This window comes from Telmatherina bonti (assembly GCF_933228915.1).
Source record: "Telmatherina bonti genome assembly, chromosome: 13".
In the NCBI taxonomy this organism is placed as follows: domain Eukaryota; kingdom Metazoa; phylum Chordata; class Actinopteri; order Atheriniformes; family Telmatherinidae; genus Telmatherina; species Telmatherina bonti.
In genome coordinates this window covers 23,612,362-23,634,499 of record NC_136611.1, presented here as the reverse complement: position 1 = coordinate 23,634,499, position 22,138 = coordinate 23,612,362, and the positions used below count along the sequence as shown (strand labels likewise).

The 22,138-nt window shown below is 37.8% G+C and overlaps 1 protein-coding gene across 7 annotated transcripts in view; it reads left to right on the top strand.

Moving 5' to 3' along the window:
• trpm3 (transient receptor potential cation channel, subfamily M, member 3) overlaps nt 1–22,138 on the top strand; it is a gene marked incomplete at both ends in the record, with an annotated part of 138,639 nt that overhangs the window by 97,770 nt on the left and 18,731 nt on the right. For 4 of the 7 annotated variants that reach the window (XM_079250682.1, XM_079250683.1, XM_079250686.1 and 1 more), the window contains 5 exons: nt 8,331–8,403; nt 12,936–13,036; nt 13,238–13,372; nt 13,459–13,509; nt 18,103–18,243. In XM_079250682.1, the coding sequence (XP_079106808.1) occupies nt 8,331–8,403; nt 12,936–13,036; nt 13,238–13,372; nt 13,459–13,509; nt 18,103–18,243 (501 nt within the window). Of the gene's footprint in view, nt 1–8,330; nt 8,404–12,935; nt 13,037–13,237; nt 13,373–13,458; nt 13,510–17,903; nt 17,940–18,102; nt 18,244–22,138 lie in introns of all 7 variants that reach the window. The other 3 variants (XM_079250681.1, XM_079250687.1, XM_079250684.1) reach the window with 1 other exon arrangement.

The window sequence follows — 22,138 nt, the reverse complement described above, 5'->3', positions numbered from 1 at the left end:
ACAAGCTAGCTACAGTAGCCTCATAACAACCGTGTCATTGCCAGATAAACAACTGGAAAACAAAATGAACAAACAGAATATTTAAGCATGTACACATGAATTCCAACAAATATACATTATACATGAAATAAATAGGTTTTTAAGTACAGTGTCTCTTACCAGCTCAACCTCACCAGCAAACAATGATAACTGCGCAGAAAAACAGTTTCAAACCGTAACAGGCGCAGACAGGCTTCCGTCACGCCGTAGTCTTCACAATTAAAGCTCCCACATACACATCACAGAGAAAATAATATAACAACTTGGGATAACCACAGAGTGGTGGCTGGCTGATATTAAGCAATAACACATATGCAATTTACTCTAACATGCCCCAAAAGGAGTTTACTCCACACAACCCTGTTAGTTTTTACTTTTAATTTTGGTTCAGCTAGTTTTGGAGTTATATTTTGCTATAAACGCACAACAGCACTTTTGCTGCTTTGATTTTGGATGAGAACATAATTTTTTTTGGTTGATGAATATGTAGCCAGCTCCAGGTTGCACAACAAGGAGTTATGCATGCATCGCTGAAAAGAAAAAAACTGTCACAAAGAACAATTAAATCCAGATGACAACACAAACTGGGAGATTTTAAACATTTTCTTTGCCAAGGTGCTATCTCTGCATTATATGCATCCATGGAAAAAAACTTTGTTACCATGTTGGAGGTTTTTTTTTTTTGGTGGTGGTGGTGGTGGGGGGGGGGGGGGGGGGGGGGGTTGTTTCTTTTTTAAACTCTAACAATGTATAACAATGTATAGCTGTAAAAAAAAAAAAAAAACTTAAGATGCAGTAATGTCACAGCTTAACATGCATTAGAGCTTGTAGAATTTTAATAATTTCATTTAAAGAATGATTAATGGCCAAAGCTTTTTTTGGCTGTAAAAAGTAAACCAAACATTATCAACAATAAATAAGATTTTAAAAAAATGGATTAAGTAGGAGAGTGACACTGGTTTCGGACCTCTGATCTCTGGTCAAAAGTCTTTTTATTTTTTCTGTTCTCTACAGATAACAGACATATATGTTGGCAGACTGTTTACATGCTGCTTACTGTCAATTACAAACATTTTATGATCTTTGCATTATCACTCCGACACTCAAGATCATTGTGTGCATATGGTCACGGATCAGAGAAGCTGGCAGCTTTGCTAAAAAGTCAGTACTTCCAACCATGAGAATGAGAACTGGCTATTGTCTTCCTCTCTTACAAAAGGGATTTTACCCTCATATTTCTCATGCTGATAGACATCACATGCACTATCTCCTCCACCAGCCTATTTGCCAGGCAATTCTACATGGAAAGTGTTGAAGCATTTATCTACTTATACGTGACAGAATTTGTTCTCTTCCATTTAAACCAGTGCAGCTTTTTACACAGGGACCATAGTCATTTAAGCTTCATTATTATAAATACAGTGGGGCTCCAAAGTTTGGGCACCCCTGGTAAAAATTTATTTTAATGTGCCAAAAAGAAGCTAACAAAAGATGGAACATCTCCAAAAGGTGTCAAATTACAGATTAGACATTCTTATAACACGTCAAAAGAAGTTCAATCTTATTTCCATCATTTTAACTTTTAAAATAACAGAAAACAAAAAATGGCCTCTGCAAAAAGTTTGGGCACCCTGCATAGTTAGTACCTTCTATTCCCCCATTTGGCAAGTATGCTTGTAAACACTTTTTATAGCCAGCCAATAGTCTTTTGAATCTTGTTTGAGGTATCTTCACCCATTCTTTCTTGCAAAAGTCTTCCAGATCTGAGATTTCTGGGCCATCTGTGACGCACTGCTCTTTTAAGGTCTATCCATAGACTTTCAATTATGTTGAGGTCAGGAGATTGTGAAGGCCATGGCAAAACCTTCAGTTCATGCCTCTTGATGTAATCCACCCTGGATTTTGAGGTGTTTTTAGGATCGTTATCCATTTGTAGAAGCCATCCTCTCTTTAACTCCAGCTTTTTCACAAATGGCATTAGGTTAGCATCCAAAATTTGCTCAAGTCTCATTGAATCCATTTTTCCTTATTCTCGTGACGCTCCCTGTGCCACTGGCTGCAATACAACCCCAAGGCATGATTGATCCACCCCCATACTTAACAATTAGCATGGGGGTGGCTTAACATGGTGGGGGTGGCTTAACAGTTACCATCACTTGAGTGGCTGGTTCTTTTCATTAAATTGTGTGCCCTTTCTTCTCCAAACGTACCTGTGCTCATTCCAGTCAAAAAGTTCAATTTTAACCTCATCAATCCACAGAACTTGTTTCCAAAATGCATCAGGCTTGTCTATATGTTCCTTTGCAAACTTCAAATGCAAATTTTTGTGATAAGGACGTAAAAGAAGTTTCCTTCTGATGACTCTTCCATGAAGGCCATATTTGTACATGTACCTCTTTATAGTGGAATAGTGCACCATAACTCCAGCATTAGCCAGATCTTCCTGGAGGGATTGTGCAGTCAAACTTGGGTTTTGACTTGCTTTTCTTACAATCTTGCGAGCTGTTCTGTCTGATATTTTCCTTGGTCTGTCAGATTTTGCTTTAACTTCCTCTGTTCCCAATGACCGCCATTTCTTGATTACATTCGGAACAGAGGATATTAGCATCTGAAAACACTTTGCTATTTTCTTACACCCTTCTCCTACTTTGTGATCATCAACTATTTTCAGTTTCAGTGTTCTTGACAGCTGCTTAGAGGAACCTATGGTGCCGATTGTTGAGGCAAGGTCAGATGAGTCTGAGCATTTAAAACCTTTGAGATTGACATTGACTGGTCTTTCCAGACACTAACTGTAAACAATCCAGGACACTGTCAGGTCTCTGTTGTCAAATTGGGGACGTACAAGGTACTAACTCTGCAGGGTGCCCGAACTTTTACAGACGCCATATTTTGAAGGAAATAGGATGTAACTTTTTTTGACATGTTATAAGAATGTCTAAACTGTACTTTGATGCCTTTTTGAGATTTTCCATCTTTTAAAAGTTCCTTATTTGCACATTAAAATAAATTTTTACCAGGGGTGCCCAAACTTTGGAGCCCCACTGTATGATCTGAAGTGCATTTTTACTTTATTGTAGGTTGTATTCTGACCTCCTACAAAACAAAGCCATTGAACTAAAACATGTGTTAGACCTACGTTTCTGCTGCTCTGTTAGTGTGAAGTCCATGTTGAACCCCACATGAGAAAGCGATGATTGCAGTGTGTGTATGCATGCATGTTTAAGTGTGTAGAAACAAGATATCCCAGAACAAGAACAAAGATAGAAAATGTACAATAAAGACAGTTTCCACCCTGTAAGAGTGAGAAGCCTTTTTAGAAGATGAATTTTGTGAAGCCCATCAGTGAAATTTCCATGTTCTTTAAATTCTTCTAACTTAATGTGAGTCACTACCTCTAATATAGTGAGGATGTTTTTGTTTGTTGTTTTATTTTGCTTTTGGGCAATATATGCCTTAGCAAACTATCTGTAGTCTATGTGATCACAGTTTACTTGAGCTTGTATTTTAAGTTAACAACCAGGTCAGAAGCTCGGTCACAAAACCAGGATGAATAACAAGTTGATTCTTTACTGGCATCATGAAACATTATTTGTTGTTAGTGTATTGGTCTGAAAGGATGCCAGTCAGAGGGTCCCTGTATTTCTTACACTGAACTAAAATATAAACGCAACACTTTTGTGTTTGCTCCAAATTACCATCACTTGAGTGGCTGCACTCAAAGACCTAAAACTTTTTCTACATGCACAAAAGAACATTTCCTTCAATAATTGTTAACAAATCTGTCTAAATCTGTGCTATTGAGCATTTCTCCTTTGCTGAGAGGATCCATGCCACCACAGGGGTGTGGAATATCAAGATGCTGATTAGACAACAGGATTACTGCACAGGTGTGCCTTGGGCTGGGACCAATAAAAGGCTACTAAAATGTGCAGTTTTATCATACAGCACAATGCCACAGATGTCACAAGTTTTGAGGGAATGTGCCATAGCAGGCTGACAGCAGGAGTGTCCACCAACCCGTGAATTGAATGTTCATTTTTAAAACATAAGCTGACTCCAAAGCTGTTTTAGACAATTTGGTAGAACGTCCAACTGGCCTCACAACCGCAGATCACGTGTAACCACAACAACCCAGAGCGTCCAAATCCAGCATGCCCACCTTTAAGGTCGTCTGAGACCAGCCACCCTGACAGCTGATGAGGGAATCGGTTGGCATAACCAAAGAGTTTCTCCACAAATTGTTAGAAATCGCCCCAAGAAAGTTTATCAGCATGCTCGTCCTCCTCATTGGGGCGTCAACCTGACCACAGTTTGCCATTGTAACTAACTTGAGTGGGCAAATGTTCACATTCAGTGGCGTCTGGCACGTTGGAGAGGTGTTTTCTTAACAGATGAATCCCAGTTTACACTATTGGGGGCAGATGGCAGACAGTGTGTGTGGCGTCATGTGGGTGAGACATCAGCGCTGCGGATCAAGTGGTCCATGGTGGTGGTGAGGTTATGGTATGGGCAGGCTTATGTTATGGACTATGAACACAGGTGCATTTTACTGATGGTAATTTGGATGCACAAAAGTCCCTCCGCCCCACACAACCCCTAAAAATATGTTTTAATTTCCTCACTGTTATCAGTACATACTTTTACACTGCAAAAACTCAGCCTTAAAAAATAAGAAAAAAATATAAAAAAATTAGGTAATGCTTAAAATAAGATAAATTATCTGCCAACGGAACAAGAAAATTTGGCTTGTCGAGACTTCCCAAAACAAGTAAAAGTACTCTTAAAACAAGAGGAATTCTCTGGCAAAAAAAAAACTAAGAATTATCTTACCTTTAAAAAAAATAAGAATATGTGTACTCAAGTCAAGATTTTTAATCTTACTTAGATTTCAGTTTGAGCAATGTACGTCTATTGTGTGATCAAAAATTATAGCCATTTTTTTTTCCTTTGATGTTTGAGTTTCACTACTTGTCATAGTAAGATTTTAATGCTGTGTTTTTTTTGAATGGCAGTAAATTAGAAATCTAAGATGTGCTCTTTGCAGCCATAAACAATTTTCTCTGTTATTTGCTTTCATGATTTGCTCATTTGCAGGGTGAAGACATATTTCTGTTCTGGTAGCGGATAGATTAGGAGCTTCTCCGTTTTTAGGATGACAGCAGGGAAATCATTTCAAAGCTTGTCAAAGACTAATGCACAATCTCCTGATTTTTACACATGGGACAGCAGATGTGTGAAGTATACGGATGGTGTGTTATATAAGCGCTGTGAAAGATAATGCTAAAGAAGCATTTCTTCCAATTTGTCTGGATGATAAGGCTAATTATCTCCCTCGTAAATGCACGTGTCTTTTAGCTCTTTTACATAAAGGTTCTTTTTCCAATTATGCAAATTGTGACTTTTCTCCCCAACTGCTCTTCCTCTTTGAAGGCTGAAGAGGGTGGTTGGTTGGGGGGGAGTTGCAGGGGGTGGGGGTGGCAAGATGACTGTCTTGGCAAAGAGGAGCTTGTTATAAATAATTGAATATAGAATCACACTTATATGTTTAATTTGGATTAAATATTGAGGAGGAACCACCAGCCTACAGTGTTCCTCCGCCTTCCTGACAAGAGGAACTAAGAAGGTGTAGGAGGAAGATGAGGAAAAAGAAAGAATGACTTAAATGACTATGAGAGGGGAGGAGAACAAATGGAAATGTATTAAAAAGAGCTGAAGACAAAAGTAGTTACTGAGAGAGAGAGAGACAGTTCATTATCAGCTCAGTTGAAAATGTAACAAGAAGATTAACTTATTTCCCTTTCTTCTTTTCTGGTTATACTGAAAAGCTTATTATTATTTATTATTTTGTTAGAACCAAGCTTTTTGCAGTTGTTAATGTACTGACAGCAGAAGATGCTTTAGAAATCTCAATGAACTGGCCCATTGCTTTTTGCTTGCATGGTGTCTACCGTTTCTCTTCTATAAATACCAGCATCAGCAGTTTTCATCATCAGTTAATCAACACTAAATCTCCCTCTTTTAGCCTTTTAGTACCTTTTTAGTGCCAGCACTTCTTTTCCACTGCCTGGTGTCTGTCTGCCCATCTTTTGATCTTTTTATCTTCAACTTATGGCACATATTTCTTGTTTTCCATTACTCTCTAAATATAACTGGGATACATACTCTATGGGTTAATGTATTCATTGCAATAAATAAATAAAGACATAAGAGTAAATGAATAAACCAACTAAAATGAATTTACCCTCTCTCCAACAACGGTTACATTTGCTTGCTCACAATTCGTCCTGGGGAGAAGCGTTGTTTTGGACGAGATGAAGGAAATAGGTGAAGGAGAAGCTTCATGTTTACCTCTTGCTCTCACATTCGCACTTACTGATGATGTAGGACTGCTTTGAGATTAAACCAGCAACCTTGCAATGACACATGTTATCCGCCTCTGTGATAACATGAGTACATCCGGTCACCTTGAGGGTCTAAGAGAGGGAAGTGAAGAGGAAGAGGCACCAAAAAAGGAGAAGTATGCCAAGGATAGGTGACTAAAGTAGAATTCTTTCAGGAGGAGCTGCAAGATTAGTAGTTGAAAGTGATGATGGGAGGAAGAAGGGAGGGAGAACGTGGTGAGCCCTGAATTGAGGGGAGAAACTTAAAACAAATGTGAACATCTTTCATCTTTTAGATATTGCACCATAATCCATTTTAGTCCTAAAAGAAAGCCAATAATCCTGTGTGTTTGTATGTATGAGCAAAGGAAGGTGAAAGGGTGTGTGTAGGGGAACTCCCCATTCAGCTATCATAATAACTACAGAGCAGTAGTACAGAGCAACCAATACAGGCATCTGTGCAATTAAACAGACTCTCTGAAAAACTGTCTGTCAAGGCTCTTAGACTGTGTTGAGTAGAGAGCCTCAAAATGTGTTGTTAATCTCTATTACATTAAGGGAAAAGCTGCACTGTAGCAAGAGATCACCTTGCCTCTGGCCGCGCTATTAAAACACACATAGTCACACACTGTAATGCAACATAACTCAGAAAAGCAAATTGAATCATGCACTGCACCAACGACTCTTTGGTGTCCCTGCGCAAGAGGGTCCCAATCGATTCCTTCACATCTCATTGCACTCCTAGAAAGCTCCTCTGATTAGAATGGCACACACACACATACGCACATAGCACATAGATACAAATATGCCTAAAACATGCCATATCTATCACAGCTTTTACTGTAGCAGCGACTTTTTGCTGCTCGTATTTCCCCCAAAAGGGCACAATATGTGGCCAGCATACAGCATGCAGTGATGAATGAGCAACCTAACACACGCTGTAAATCATCATTGTTGCATTTTGTATCGCTTTATTGGGGTTAGATTGTAAAAATAAATGGGGTGGTGGGTTGGTGGGGGTTACTCAAACACTGCAGCATTGCCCAGGGGAGGTAACAGCAACCACAGCAGCAAAAAGCCTGCAGATTTCTAAAGCTCCACAAAATGCAGCCATTTAGAGGAGGGGGAGATGGGCTGCAGGGACGGAGGTGGGAGGAGATGGATGAATGGATGTAAGGATTAGAGGAATAGCTCATCAAGCATTCAGAACACACATTCTTCTATACACAACTCCAACAAGGTGCCCTTCACAATGCACATGTATGAACACGTGCGCCCACACACGTGAGCACCTGTACAGTATGTGTAGCTTTGCTACTGTAAATATGAGAAAAAAAATCTGCCTCTGATTTCCCTGCCAGCTGACTTTATCATTCATAAGTCCAATACCAAAACAGCATTAAAGGTAGCAAAAAAAAAGAAAAAAAAGAGGGACGGGTTTATGGTAATCGCACGCAAGACTAGTTTACATTCATTTAATCTCCTCCTTTGCATACTTATATTTCTGTTTTCTCCACTTCTTATTCAGCAAATTCCCTCGCTCCCTTCCCCTCAGTTAACAAGCAGTTTAAGAGTTTTCTGATGTCTTCTGTTCTGGAGACAAGAGAGGGCAAGATAGAGTCCAGCAAGGGGATACAGTTCAAGGCTTTAGATCAATTTTTCTTTTTTTTCCCCACTCTCTCTTAACAGCAGTCTTTATAGTAAAGCAGTTTAATCCAGCAAATGAAAGCACTTCTTGTCAGTATGTGACTAAATTTCTTTGTACAACATACCCTCACTCAAATTACAGTGGAATGAACGGAGACAAAATCCACTTTTAAGAAGTTCTGCTTGTCTAGAACACATAGCGACTCATGTTTCTTCCCGTCTTTCATTCTCCTTGTCTATTTCTTTCTTATTGTCTCTCAGATAACAGTTTTCCGGATGGGCTCAGAGGGTCATCAAGACATTGACCTTGCCATCCTCACTGCGTTACTGAAAGGTGGGTGTGTGCCTGTATGTCCTATGCTATAGAGCATGACTGACCCCATTTCCTTGTGGTCCTAAATCACTGTTTCTTGCTTCTGTGCAATTTAAGTATCATCTTGTCTGAGGAAGTACCTCCATTGCTGATTAGATTAGTAATACATGTGTTCAGAACACAAAAGGTTTTGCTTTTGTTGTTCATAGATCAGGAGTGTGACATTAAGCTCTAAAAAATATTTCAGATCATCACTGAAGTGGATCTCTTAAAAATTAATCCAATCACTGACTGTATTCACTTGAAAGGCTTTGTTTCCTGTATGTTTACTGCTTGCTTGATGTAAGTTATATATTTTTTTCTTTATTAAGTGTTAGATTATGTATTACCACATCAAATTTTTACTAATAAAAGAAAAAAAAGCCAATATTTTTGTAGTTTTTGGGAAATACAGTTGCATTTGTTACAGAATTGGGGTTCCCTGGTTTATATGGCTCATAGGCAGTGAACCTTAGAAACCCTGCTGGTTTGTCGTTTGTCCCTCTTTGGACAGTCCCTGGATGGTACCCATCTCTGTTGATGAGGAATTCCTTGTCTTGGTCCATACCCATAATCTGGTCAAATTCATTTGGATCTTGCCAAAGACAAATGGCTCTGAACATACACACAATCCTCCTGCTTTTTGACAATGATTGGTCACAATGCTTTGGCTAAATGGCATTCTGCTAGAAGACTGTGACTGCTTTAACAGATTGTAATGAATTTACCAATAAAAGGAAATGAAAGGAAAATAAAATGGCTTACATAATGAAATTAGTCTAAACCTCTAATCTTCCCCATGTTCCACATGTTTTCCCACTGCACATCGTTCTGAACTCACCTATCTACAAACACACACACACAGAGGGATCCATATTTTCGATTGTTGTTCAGTAGCTTGCATTGACCATGGCTTCTCTTACTTCTTTGGGCGATGTGGCCCAATCCCTTTCCACAAACCTCTATAGACATGAAAACAGAGTGCAGAAACTTGTGCATTCACACAAAGAAGCAGCAAGTCCTGAGGGGCTGCTTAGACATTCAGAGCTTATGATTGATTATCTCAGGAATTGCTTCTCAGAGAAAACTTTCAGTGTGCAGAGCGGGAAGAAGAGAGTGCAATTTGGAGAAGGTATGATTGAAACAGGAATGTGTTTAAAACATTTATATGTAGCCGTGATGGCGCATGATGTATTTGACAAATGCATCACTCCCTCATCTTTATCTTCATCTCAGACTTATACATTCTTGCTCTTTTGTGTTCTGTCTGTACACATATTTCACTCATGCATTTTCTTGGTCACGTCCATTGATCTGTCCCTTATCTTTGATCTCTACTTTATCCCTTTTGATTTATTTTTATACATGACAGGAATGCCATTAGGTTGAATAAGTGAAGGTGGAATAAGGAAGAAGAAAAGATAAGGAAGTGATAAGAAATAAATCAGAGAAATTAAATATGGAGAAACACAAAAAATGATTAAAAAGTACTTAATAGTCAATGGTGTGACGGTCATTTTACGTGCAACTATCATCCTGCAGTATGAGAGTCAATGAAATATGTTAAGGCTCCCAGTGTAAAATCAGTCACATGCTCCCTGGGAGCATTTTAAAACACTGGATTAGATTCTTTTTCAAAGAACTAAGCTGCCGCCTGAAGCTCAACAAAACACATCTCAGTCAGAAATATGCTGTGTGGAGGGAACAGAGCATGACCAGGAAACATGAATAAAAGCTGTGAGTGTGAGCTTGCATGAGAGAAACAGAGACAGATAAAGACAAGTGGGAAAAGACAGTGCAGGGGAGAACCAGCAGTGTAAGTGAGGGGAGTTGGGAGTAATTGATGGTCTGCTGTCTGAGGTAGTAAATATCCTGGGGATTGGATACATAAAGTCAGATAGCTGCAGCTCAGTCCCCCCTGCAGGCCGACAAAATGAAGTTATGCGCCTTTGATGAAGCACTACAGCCACCCTGGTTTTTAATATACATATATCTGCACTAAAGCTCTTATTAGTGGGTGCTGCATATTATTAGTGGGGCCCTGTCTGAACTCTTATTGCTAAGCTCCAGTAATTCTCTGCAGACCTTTAAGCCAAAGACAGCACTGTGTAAGGTGATAATATTGTGTGCTTATTAAAAATTACACTTTCATGTCGACACACAAAAGAATTATTATGGTACTTTGCATTACATGTGATTTCTTTTTATTTTTCAGTTAATAAGATAAATTAGTTCCTCATCTCAAGCATTAATATCCTCCCAGTGTACAGGTATATTATCCATGTGATTTTCTGTTAGCTTCCACAAGTTAGCAATGATTTAAGTCTAGTAGAACCTTTTAATGAGTGTCTCATGACAACAGTTTAACAAAAGTTCATGGAAATGTTATAACAAGCTTTCTCTCATTTGGCCACCTGTACATAATTGAAACATTTTCCAAAGAAACATTTCAATAGATCAAAATCTGAGTCGTGCAGCAAAAATATCATAGGTTCTTTGTGCTTTTCTGGTGCATCCATTACTTTTCTTTTGCCTTACGGTTAGTGATTTCCTTTGCAAAATGTCCATGTATTTTAAATGCAAGCTAATATATTCAAATGTCAATATGTTTATAATTGTAAAGTGTCAGTGTAAATTTTTGTCACTGCAATAGTTCACTCCAGTTGAATATTATGCTGCTTAATCGCAAGTTGGCATGAATGAAAACATTTTAAGCTTAGTTGGCATCATATTTCTGTTTTGCACTATATTTGATTGGTAGGTATACAAAGTTAGGAGCTCAGTTCAAAAGCCTGGGTAAACGTCATAGCCTCTTACAACTGAGCCTTGTTCACACTCATCATAAGGAAGCCTAAAGTTGCACATTTTAAAGATATAAATAGTCTGATTCCCTTAAACTTTGTGACAACAGTCAACATCCATGACTCCTCTAAACAGCTGCCTAGCTCTCTGGAAAATAAATAACTGATGACCACAAAGCTGGAGGAGGCTGTCAAAGAACAGCAAAGCTTTTAAAGGGGACTGTTTCCTCTCTGTGTCATTTAAATATGAAGTGGTGGTTAACAGGAAAATCCAAGTTCAAGTTCCAGTTTGAAAAACTGAGAAACATGAAGCAACTTTTCATGGGATTACTGCTTCATAGTGCTTCCTGGCCATAAACAGTTTTCAAGAAGATGGATTGCTTTCTACAGTGGTGAAATGCACTTCTCCTCAGAGCAGACAAACCAGCTTAGAATACAGTTTTCAATTTAAATGTGATTATTAGAAAAACTTTCTTCTGTCCTCGCATGAAATTGCTCATGAAAATATAAAAAAGACAGGTGCATTTTCAAAATGAGTCTTATTGGCTTGTGAAGGTAACATTAGGGCTTGCTTTGCTACAAAAAGCAAAACTATGTCAGAAGAAAATTAGTAGAAGTTAAAGAATCTCAGACACCTCCCAGCTGATATGCGTGGCTGTTGAACAGTCATTTCATCACCGTCGGCTTTTTGGCTTGTTCGCTTTTCTTTTTCTTTAGAAAAAGAAGGAACAGCAATACTGACCCTGAATACTCTTCTAAATCCAAAATGCACAAGCTTCTTAGAAGCCAGCCTCAAGGTTTTACTGCAGGCTCACACATCCTACACATTATTTGAAATCATACCAAAGATCAGTAAATGCAAGGATGACCAGGAATGTATGAAAAGGGGATTCTTTCCAGGAACAATGGGAGAAAATCCCCCAAACGAGAACTGAAACACTTTTATGTGATTACTGAAATAATTTCACTTTCTGCTTTCCTCTTAATTGTTTTATTGTGTAGTTGTTGTATTGTATTTTTTTTTGTCAGTTTTTCTTTTTATCGAACTTCAACTGGAACTTGAGTATTCCTAAGAAATGACCACGTCGCAAGCTAAAACTTTTGCTTTAAGTCATTTACCTTTGATAAAACTTTGAGAGGTACTTTAATAGAGTAAACATATTTACAGTGCTTTGTGATTTTGATCTGGGCCTGCACAAACAATTTCTTTATATTGGACTGTGTTTTTTCTTTCTATTATATAAAAGATACAATATGTTGATATTCCTGGAGGAGTACAGGCCAGCAAACGATTTACACAGACAAAGACACTCCAAGGAACTTTGATGAAGTGGAGTGTAAAATTAAGTGATACATCAGAGAAGAAAGACTAAACTATCATTCCCCAGTGCAATGACATCCTTCTCTCTACAGACACTCATTACAGTCAGAGCTAAGGAACAAAACAGACATGGTGTCAGCAATGAGATACTGAGCCTGAAGTTAGAGGAAGCTACTTAACAGCACTTGAACAAATGAACTGGTCGTTATTATTTTGTGCAATTCCATTTAGCTATAAGTAGCAAAAACTGTTTCTTGATAGATATTTAAATGTGATTATGAGTCATATTGCTATTGCTACAACCAGAACTCCCATCACATTTCTTTTTAATTGATATAAAACAAATGAGGTTCTTTCCAGTTTCATAGATTATAATTCTTGATTCATTACAGGTGCCAATGCTTCGGCCCCCGACCAGCTGAGTTTGGCTCTTGCATGGAACAGAGTGGACATCGCACGCAGTCAGATCTTCATCTATGGACAGCAGTGGCCTGTAAGAAGCCCTAAATCCAAAAACATGCTCCTTTACATCAAATTATAGAATCCATTTTTAAAAAATTATCATAATACATATTTAATTTGACATTGTACCTTTATAATGAATTATGTCTGTTCCTGATTCTGATTAGGTAAAGGAGTTAGAATTACATTCAGGTTTCCTGGAAAGGTCCCATTATGTAATCCTTTTTATTAGGTTGGTTCCCTGGAACAGGCAATGCTGGATGCCTTAGTGTTGGACAGAGTGGACTTTGTCAAGCTGCTGATTGAAAATGGAGTCAGCATGCACCGTTTCCTCACTCTTTCCAGACTGGAGGAGCTGTACAACACGGTAAAAATCATCACACATATGGTGGTGACTGCATAGTTTTTACCAAACAAATTCAGCATCATCATTTCCTTCCTTTTCTTTAACAGCGACATGGACCATCAAACACACTCTACCACCTTGTCAGAGACGTCAAAAAGGTATGACTATCACTGCCGTCTCAGTAGCTCTGTTCTAGCTGCTCAGGTAGCCCAGATGGTAATGTCAGATATTAAAGACGATTTGGTTGACCACATAGAGTTTCAGTTGCTTTTTTTGTGGTGTGTGTATCTTACTCTGTTTGCATCTGTTTTGTGTGTGTGTGCGTACATACTAGTGGCTCTAGTAGCTGTTTACTGCAAATAGAGGCTGGCTTTTCTCTTTCAGCTGGAGTTGCGGGCTGTGGTGGCTGTGTAAAGCTTTGCACGACTCTCGTTCTTTTCATAACTTACAAATATACTTTCTTTGAGTCACACACCATGATGGTAAACAGCTGATGCATTAAATACAACTGTTTTCATAAAACTTGAAAATAAGTATAGTCAGACTACAGTAAAAAAGCTATAAGTTGTGATTCATTTGTTTTTATATAAAATAACATAATATAACATTTTCACAAAGTGATCTTTTTGTGTTGATGTCTTCAGTTATATTTTGTACAGTATTTAGAATGTGTGCATCTATATATATATATATATATATATATATATATATATATATACATATATATATATATATATATATATATACATATATATATATATATATATATATATATATATATATATATATATATATATATATATATATATATATATATATGTATATATATATATATATATGTGTGTGTGTGTGTGTGTGTGTATATACAATATATATATATATATAGGCCTATATACACAATGTATGTATATAAATTAACAATCTCAGCCTCACATCTTTTATATACTTTTTGGCAACTAACAACTGTCAACACAATAATTGTTTCACTTTGCTACATATCTGCAAAAACACTCAGATCAAGGGTAGGCAAGGTCCTCGAATGCCACAGTCCTGCAAATGCTAGGAGTTTCCCTGCTGCAATAGACCTTAGCAGACTTATGCAGAGTTTGATATCAAGCTCTGCACAACTCTGCTGATAAGGTCTGATATGTGTCAGGTGTGTTGTAGCAGAGAAACTCCTAACATTTGTAGAACCGTGGCATCCGAGGACCAGATTTGCCTATCCCTGACTTGGATAATTATGGTTGGTAATAAAAACCCACATTTTGCTTTCAACACGTATCTGTTAGCCAGCTGGGACTGATTTCAAAGTCAAGAGACGTAAGAAATGTCCATTATTATCATTTAGAGGTATTTGTCAATTAACATTTACTCATGACAACACTGCATTGTCCTCTGACGGTGAATAAAGATGCGTCCTGCCTTCAAACACGGCTCTAATGTCGGTGTTAAATGAATAAAACGCGAGATTATCAGTTTCATTACCATTAAAAACCAAAACTTCTCATTGCATGGTGGAAGACAAGTTCCTCTTTCTGCTAAGCTGTGTGTAACTGCAGTAGTGTAGCTAAAGTGTCTCTGTGTTTCTGTATATCATGATGCTAATTTCATCTAAACGCCATCTGTCGGGTGGAGTCTGCACGACACTGCCGTCTCCTTTCTTTCTCATTATTCCCTGAGGATGTTGGCATTGGACTGTTGGCAAGTGCCAGTCATTTATCTGAGACAATTGGTTATTTTAAATAAATGTGATGATGGTCAGTGTAGGCATGATTTAGGGTTAATGTGATCAATTTTATTGGAAAATATAAAAAAAAAAAAAAAAAAACAAAAAAAAAAAACCCAGAAGAATCCATTGACAGCAATTGCCAAAGCTGAAACGATAGATTTATGACCAAGAGTTGGAAGCAATGCATCTTGCTAATGGAGTCTTACACATCAGGAAGGGTGTGGAAGAAATCCCCGATGTAACTAGGAGCTTATTATTGGGTTTGGTTTAATAACTGGCAATCTAAAAGAAATTAATCACCAGAACATTTGTGCAGTTGATGAGTGCTGTACTTGTAATAAATTAGCAAAATGAACTTATGTTGATATTCTGTTGTGATCAATGTGCAATAAATTGCAAAGTACAAATTGATAAAGCCTGATCATCTGACAGGTTTTGACAGTTCTGAAAAAAATTTACTTGAATTAAAAAGCAACTGCCATCAAATGTATCGATGAAGGAAAGTTAAAGAGTGCACTAGTCTTTGTGTCAGACACACAACCAGAATCAGAATTTAGTTACTGCACCAGATGATTAAAAACTAATACTGTAAACTTCCTAAACAAACAGTTATTACTTTGAAAATCTTTGCACAGTGAATTTAAAGAGGACCTAGCTCATATAGATGAACTAAATTCACATTTTTGAAAAGACAATTAATTTTTCCAAAGCATTTGGACTTTTGATCCTCTCTGAAATTGTGCCTTTAAAGACAAAACAATCCAATGCCTGACACATAAATGTACATTTTTTTTATCATTGCTTTCTTAAGTGTGATAAATAAAGTTTGACCTAGCCTTATGTGAAAAAAGAGCGCTGTGAAATTAAAATAGAACCGCTTGATGGGCTGAGAGGTGGAAAATGTCTAATTTTAACTTCTAGCATCTAGCATCAGAGTCCTTTGTAGTCCTCAGAAAGGAGGACAGTAGATGCCACTGAGTCTGATACGTAAATAAAGAAGAGCTTCAGTCTCTCCAAAAATAAATCATTCACTCCAGCTTTTTCAGCACTTTATCACTTGTACATCAAGAACAAACTGTATCAGACTACCAAGATCAGACTGTTTGTTGCAAATAAAGATCGCCAACATCTTCAAAAAATAATCACAAGATCTGCAGGGAACCTGGGTTGACGTTGATCTCTGGCTGGACGTGTGTAAAAATTGAATGAAATTGCAGTAATTTGACCTGCTTAGTATATGAATAAATATTTATCTTCCAAAAATTGACCTTGTCACAACTGCCAAGACCAGATAGTATGGTATGATTTTTTCTGGATCAGCCCTGGACTCAAGCATAAGGTTTATGGTTAAGTGCAGCTTAAACGATGACAGAAGCCGCTGAGGCCAAAGATGCAGTCAGGATTCCCACAGGAGTACACCACAGTATTGATATTTTGTTGATAAATTATTAATAAAGCTATTTTTTCTCATGACTCTTCAAGCATCACCTTCGTTAACAGAGGTGGTTTCAGAGTGGATCAAATGTTTTGTTTTGTTGTTGTTTTTCTTCAAATATATACAGATGTGGACAAAACTGTTGATATCCTGTAAATGAAAAAAATTCACAATGGTAACTGAAATAAGTTGAAACTGACAAAAGTAATAAATAAAAAGTGACTGAAAATTAAAACCAAATAAAACTAAATTAAAACTAAACTAATAAAACAGACCTGAAAAAAAGATTATATGGAGTAACTGGAACAGGGTGTCTTGAATCTGTGCCGCATGCAATAAAATGCAAAGACTATCAAGGTAGTTTGGAGCTAAATGTGCTGCTCAGTGTCAGAAAGCTCGTTTTCTGTCACAGGTCCTCCAACATTAAAATGACCCTGTTCTGTTCTGTTATTTCTTTTTCTGTTTCATAAGTTTTGTTTGTTTCTTTTTAATAAAGCTGTTGGAAAGAAATTTAAAAGCAATGTCTGATTTTCATTTTCATTTTTTTTTTTTTGTTACTTTTGTCTTTTTCAAGGTTTTTTAGTCACTATCATGGGATGTTTCTTTCATTACCAGAGGTGTGTCAACAGTTTTGTCCATATATGGATTTTTTCACAACACTGTAGGGAACCATGTAGTACAGATTTCTCTCATCTGACTGAAGATGAGAAGAAATGGAGTCTAGGGTTGTGTTAACTGGTGTATCTCAGATGAACAGTAGAGGCCAGAATAATGATTGCAAGGTCTGAGGTTGAGGGCATGAGCAGGGCAACAAGCATTGATATACTTATATTCCTCACAGGAAAAACTTCTGTTTCAATAATGACTCTCTTATCCCATCAATAGCCGTCTGTCTGTCACACCACGCTACTGCTGCTCTCTTCCAGGCTAATGAGTCCACTTCTCTCTTCCCCTCTTCAAGACTGCATTGAACCTTACTGGGAAGATCTCATTATTCCCGAAAAGAAAATGAAGACAATTTGTTTAGTTTTTGACATCCGTTGTTGTGTCCTTAGACGTTCCCTCTCGAAGTTGAGATTAAATTCTTTCCTCATCTTTAGCTTTTCTATAGAATTTCATTAACACTGCTATTATTCAATCAGATTCTATGATACTTTAATGTTCCATACCTGTAATGCCTTTTTCTGTCTTAAATTGTGGACATCTTAAAGTGTAACCATTCAGACCAATTTTAAGTAAAGAGAAACAAATTAAGGTGCCATGTGTTTGAAAAATTATTTCTAAAAGAGACTGGAAGAGAGATCTTGCCTGAGAGTTTCTGTGTACCTCTTTCCCCTGCTCTTGCTTATCGTGCGGTTTACTCACTGACATTGTGTGTTCTTTCCAAGCGAGAATATCCAGGGTTCAGTTGGATCTACTTCAAGGTGAATCCGATAATCACGTTTTCTTTTGTAGCCAAAAACTGTTTGATATGGATTTTGTGACTAGAGTGTGTAAGATGTGTGTGGTTCATTTTGTACTCTTATGGTCCTGCCTTTGTTAATCAGTAGGTGTGGTTGTAAGCTATTAACACTGTCTGGTTTCCAGGGAAATCTGCCCCCGGACTACCGCATCAGCCTCATCGACATTGGACTGGTCATTGAATACCTCATGGGGGGTGCATATCGGTGTAACTACACCAGGAAAAGATTCAGAACTCTATACCATAACCTGTTTGGGCCCAAAAGGGTGAGTAAATGGTTCTTACCTCCATTAGCATCCACCTATTTAAATGTGATTGATGGGAGGAACCACATAAGTTTTATGAGACCTCTGATCATATTTGCCCTATAAGAACAAGATGATCAAGTTATGTATTAGCATTAAAATGTGGTACAGATCAAAGACTCAAACTTAGCTTGAAAAAGGGGGTCTCGGTCTGCCTGCAAGTGAACTCTGGTATAATGTGATATTGTGAAGGCCAGCAGGCTATTCAACAAGATCAAAGATAGGAAGTGTCATATGATGCAATGTACCATTACATGTTGTATAGGTTGCTGCTGTCTCCTGCTGCTTGTACTTGATGGATTATTGTGAAGACTGTATTAAGTTTTAACACCAAAGTAATAACAAAAAACCCAAGACAATACATTTATTGTTGCTCCATTATTGAATTTTAGTAAACAAGCTGACTTCTATCTGACTTCTGTCCTTGCCGATTAATAAGCCAGAGTTTATACATCTTACTTCCTGAGCTGGTTACACACATAAGTATTATCCGGCTATTTTTGTCCCAATTTTCACTCTTCCCAAACAACGTTGGCAAACTCCAAATTATCTGAGGTCTTATAAGATTATCTAATAAAATTATCCTGTAGTCTGAGGTGTGTTAAGAGTGAATTTGTCCCGACAATTCGTTCGAAAACATATTGAAGCTGATAATCACAAATATTAAACTTGCCTAATATTCAGAACCACATGTGTTGGGAAAGATGACGTTGTGGCTTTGTGGAACAGAATGTAGTCAACAAAAAGCGCGAGCTGACTGAGGAAGAAGGAAGCAGATGAAATAAATAACAAGCACAGTTGATGCTCAGCAGCCTGTAAAGTTCAAACTCCTGGATTTTTTTTTTTTTTCTGTTATCAATAGTCCCTAGAGTCATTCCCTCATCTTTTTTGTCCTTTTCCATCCTGGGCGTTGTTTTCTGGTTGTTTCTATGTTTTTTTTCTTCTTTGTTTTTGTTAAGTCACGTTTAATCGCACAAGATTTCTGGCTCAGAGGACTAGTTTCTGAATCGCCTGTGGAACAGCATAATTTTGTGTGCGGTGTAGTGTGTTGAGATACACCACATACAGTACCATTCTACAGTCATTTAGCAGATGCTTTTATCCAAAGCGACTTACATATGAGTGAGAACAACACAATCACAAAATCAAACAGTAGAGGACATCGTTGGAAGGTGCTAGTGGACTGTCCACTTGGATGCAGATCCTTGCATGAAGTGCTACAGGCTTTTTTCTTTTTTTTTTTCTTTTTTCTTTTTTGTTTACTCCCTTTCCACCATATAATATAACCTATGTTACAATACAAAGAATTAATATCATAAAAGAACAAAGACCAGAACTTAGTCCAGTTGCAAAGAACTGGACTAAGTTCTCCAACTTTCCAATAAATATAGCTATACTAAGTGTTGAAGTGCTCCTTGAAGAGCTGAGTCTTCAGCTTGCTCTTAAAAGTAGACAGGGACACTGCAGAGCAGACAGAGTTTGGGAGATCATTCCACCATCGTGGCACAACAGAGGAAAAGAGTCTGGCTAATGATTTAGTCCCACGTTGTGGTGGTAACATGAGGCATCTTTCACTGGTGGAACGTAGCTGTCGAGAAGGAGTGTAGGCCTGGATTAGGGAGTGAAGGTAGACGGGAGCCGTTTGAGTTATTGTTTTGTAAGTCAGAAGCAAAGCTTTAAATTTGATGCGTGCTGCAACCGGAAGCCAGCGAAGAGCGATTAGCAGCGGAGTGATATGTGCTCGTTTGGGTTGGTTGAAAACCAGACGCGCTGCGGCATTCTGGATCATCTGCAGAGGTTTAACAGAGCACGCAGGCAGACCTGCCAGTAGGGAATTGCAGTAATCGATGTGTTAGATGACCAGAGCTTGAACCAGAAGCTGAGTTGTGTTTTCTGTCAGGTACGGTATGATTCTCTTGATGTTTTAGAGAGCATATTGGCAATACTATCAAAACTGTTCCATTCCTGTTTTTTATCTCCATGTGTGGGGTCTCTCACATATAATTTTTTTTTTTTTTCAGATTTGAAGGATTTTTATACAAGTACCAAACCTTAGTCAATGGTGATCTTAGGGAATATCTTCGCTAGCAACTGACCTACCTGACATGACAGCATGATATGGTCAAGCCAACCAAATCAAAAAAAGGTGTGAAAATATTGAGAAGTTTCCATATCTTTTTGGCTCCAAATCCTGTGCACCACAAATTTTGCGTCCTCACCAGCATGCATTGGTTTTGGGGTTCCTGCCAGCTGAGCATGTGCAGAGTAAATATTTCAAACCAGATAGAAGGAGGGTGCCTACTTTGTTCCAGAATTAGTTTAGTTTTGGTAACAGGAAGACTTGTTTTGTTGAGAGACCGTGTGAGAGAATCACTGTCAACATCTCTACAATGTCCTTCAGACCCATTTTATGCTTAGCTAACCCAAAAAGAAACATAAAAGTGACGAGTCCTATTTAATTTCTGCCTGTGGATACAGATTTATCCAACCTTAGTCTGACTGCCCAAGTGAAACACCAATATATTGCAATACTACACCCACACTATCTTAATTCATTGTATCATTTTATTCATCATTCATTTTTAAAACAGTCTTGAATTAGCTATTTTTCCACAAACACAGGAAAACATGAGCTAGAATAATTTAGGTGCAACAAATCATCCATCTGTGGCAGCAGCGTTTCAATACTCACCTTTGTGATCCAGAGAAAACACACACTTCATTACAGCTTTGGAAGAAAAAATCTTTGCACTGATGAGTATGCTCAAGTGAAGTGGAGGATGTGATAGCTGAAATTGAGTGTTTTGTGGTTGTGTTTACACTCCACACGCTACATATTACATTACTTTTACCTTGCTCTGCCTCAGTAACTCACACACCGCCACAGGTGTAATGAAAATAGAACTATGCACAGGTGTGCAGGCTACTGTTAATTTCTGCTCCACAGTGCACTCATGCGTTTGTATATTTGAGTGTGTGTTTGTGAGTATATGTATGTGTGCAGAGTGTTATGCCAAAATGAAAGGAAAAATCTGGATAAAATATTAATTAATATTCTTTGGCATGTTAAAAGATGCTTTGCTAAACCAGCTGACTTGTAATTAATTTATTTTCTAAAAGGAGAGAACAAGACTTAGTGACTGAAAAAAGCTCCAATCTTAGGGACAGATGGTTAAAGCTTCACCCACAAAGAGTAGCAGGCTAGCATTTCAGTATGAGGAAATTGACATCTTTATTTATGTTTATGTGGAAAAAAACCATCAGTAAATAGAGCTAGACATGGTGATCAGTGGTGAATATACAACAAGTATTGCATGTGTAAATTAGGATGATAAATAAGGACAAATAAAGGAACAACTCTCCCTCAGGTGAAAATGTATGTCACTGCAGGATGTTAAGACTTAAGAAGAGGTGTTGTGAGGTGTACACTGCTCATCATATAGATGAGTGCACATTGGACAGTTCTCTGTTGCAAAACCCATATGCATTGGTCTACAGAGACAGACATGATATTGTCAGACAAGCCATCCATCACCACATTTTTGACACCTGGACGAGGAACTCTCCTGATGTGGTTTGGGTCCACTTGTCCCTTGAGATTAAAGGGTTGCTGTGAATCAATGCACAAAGCACTGAATAGTTTGGTTGGATTAAAAAATTATATGAATCATTTTTGCATTTACATTGACCAGACTTTAATAAAAATGAACATCTATGGGAACTTTTGGATTATATTGTTTGACAACATTGTTTGACTGTTCCCACCACTATCAACATTAAAACTTGTTTTTTGAATCCATCAAGTGGAAATCTAGATGCACATACTATGCCAAGACACGCTGAAACCCAGGAGGCA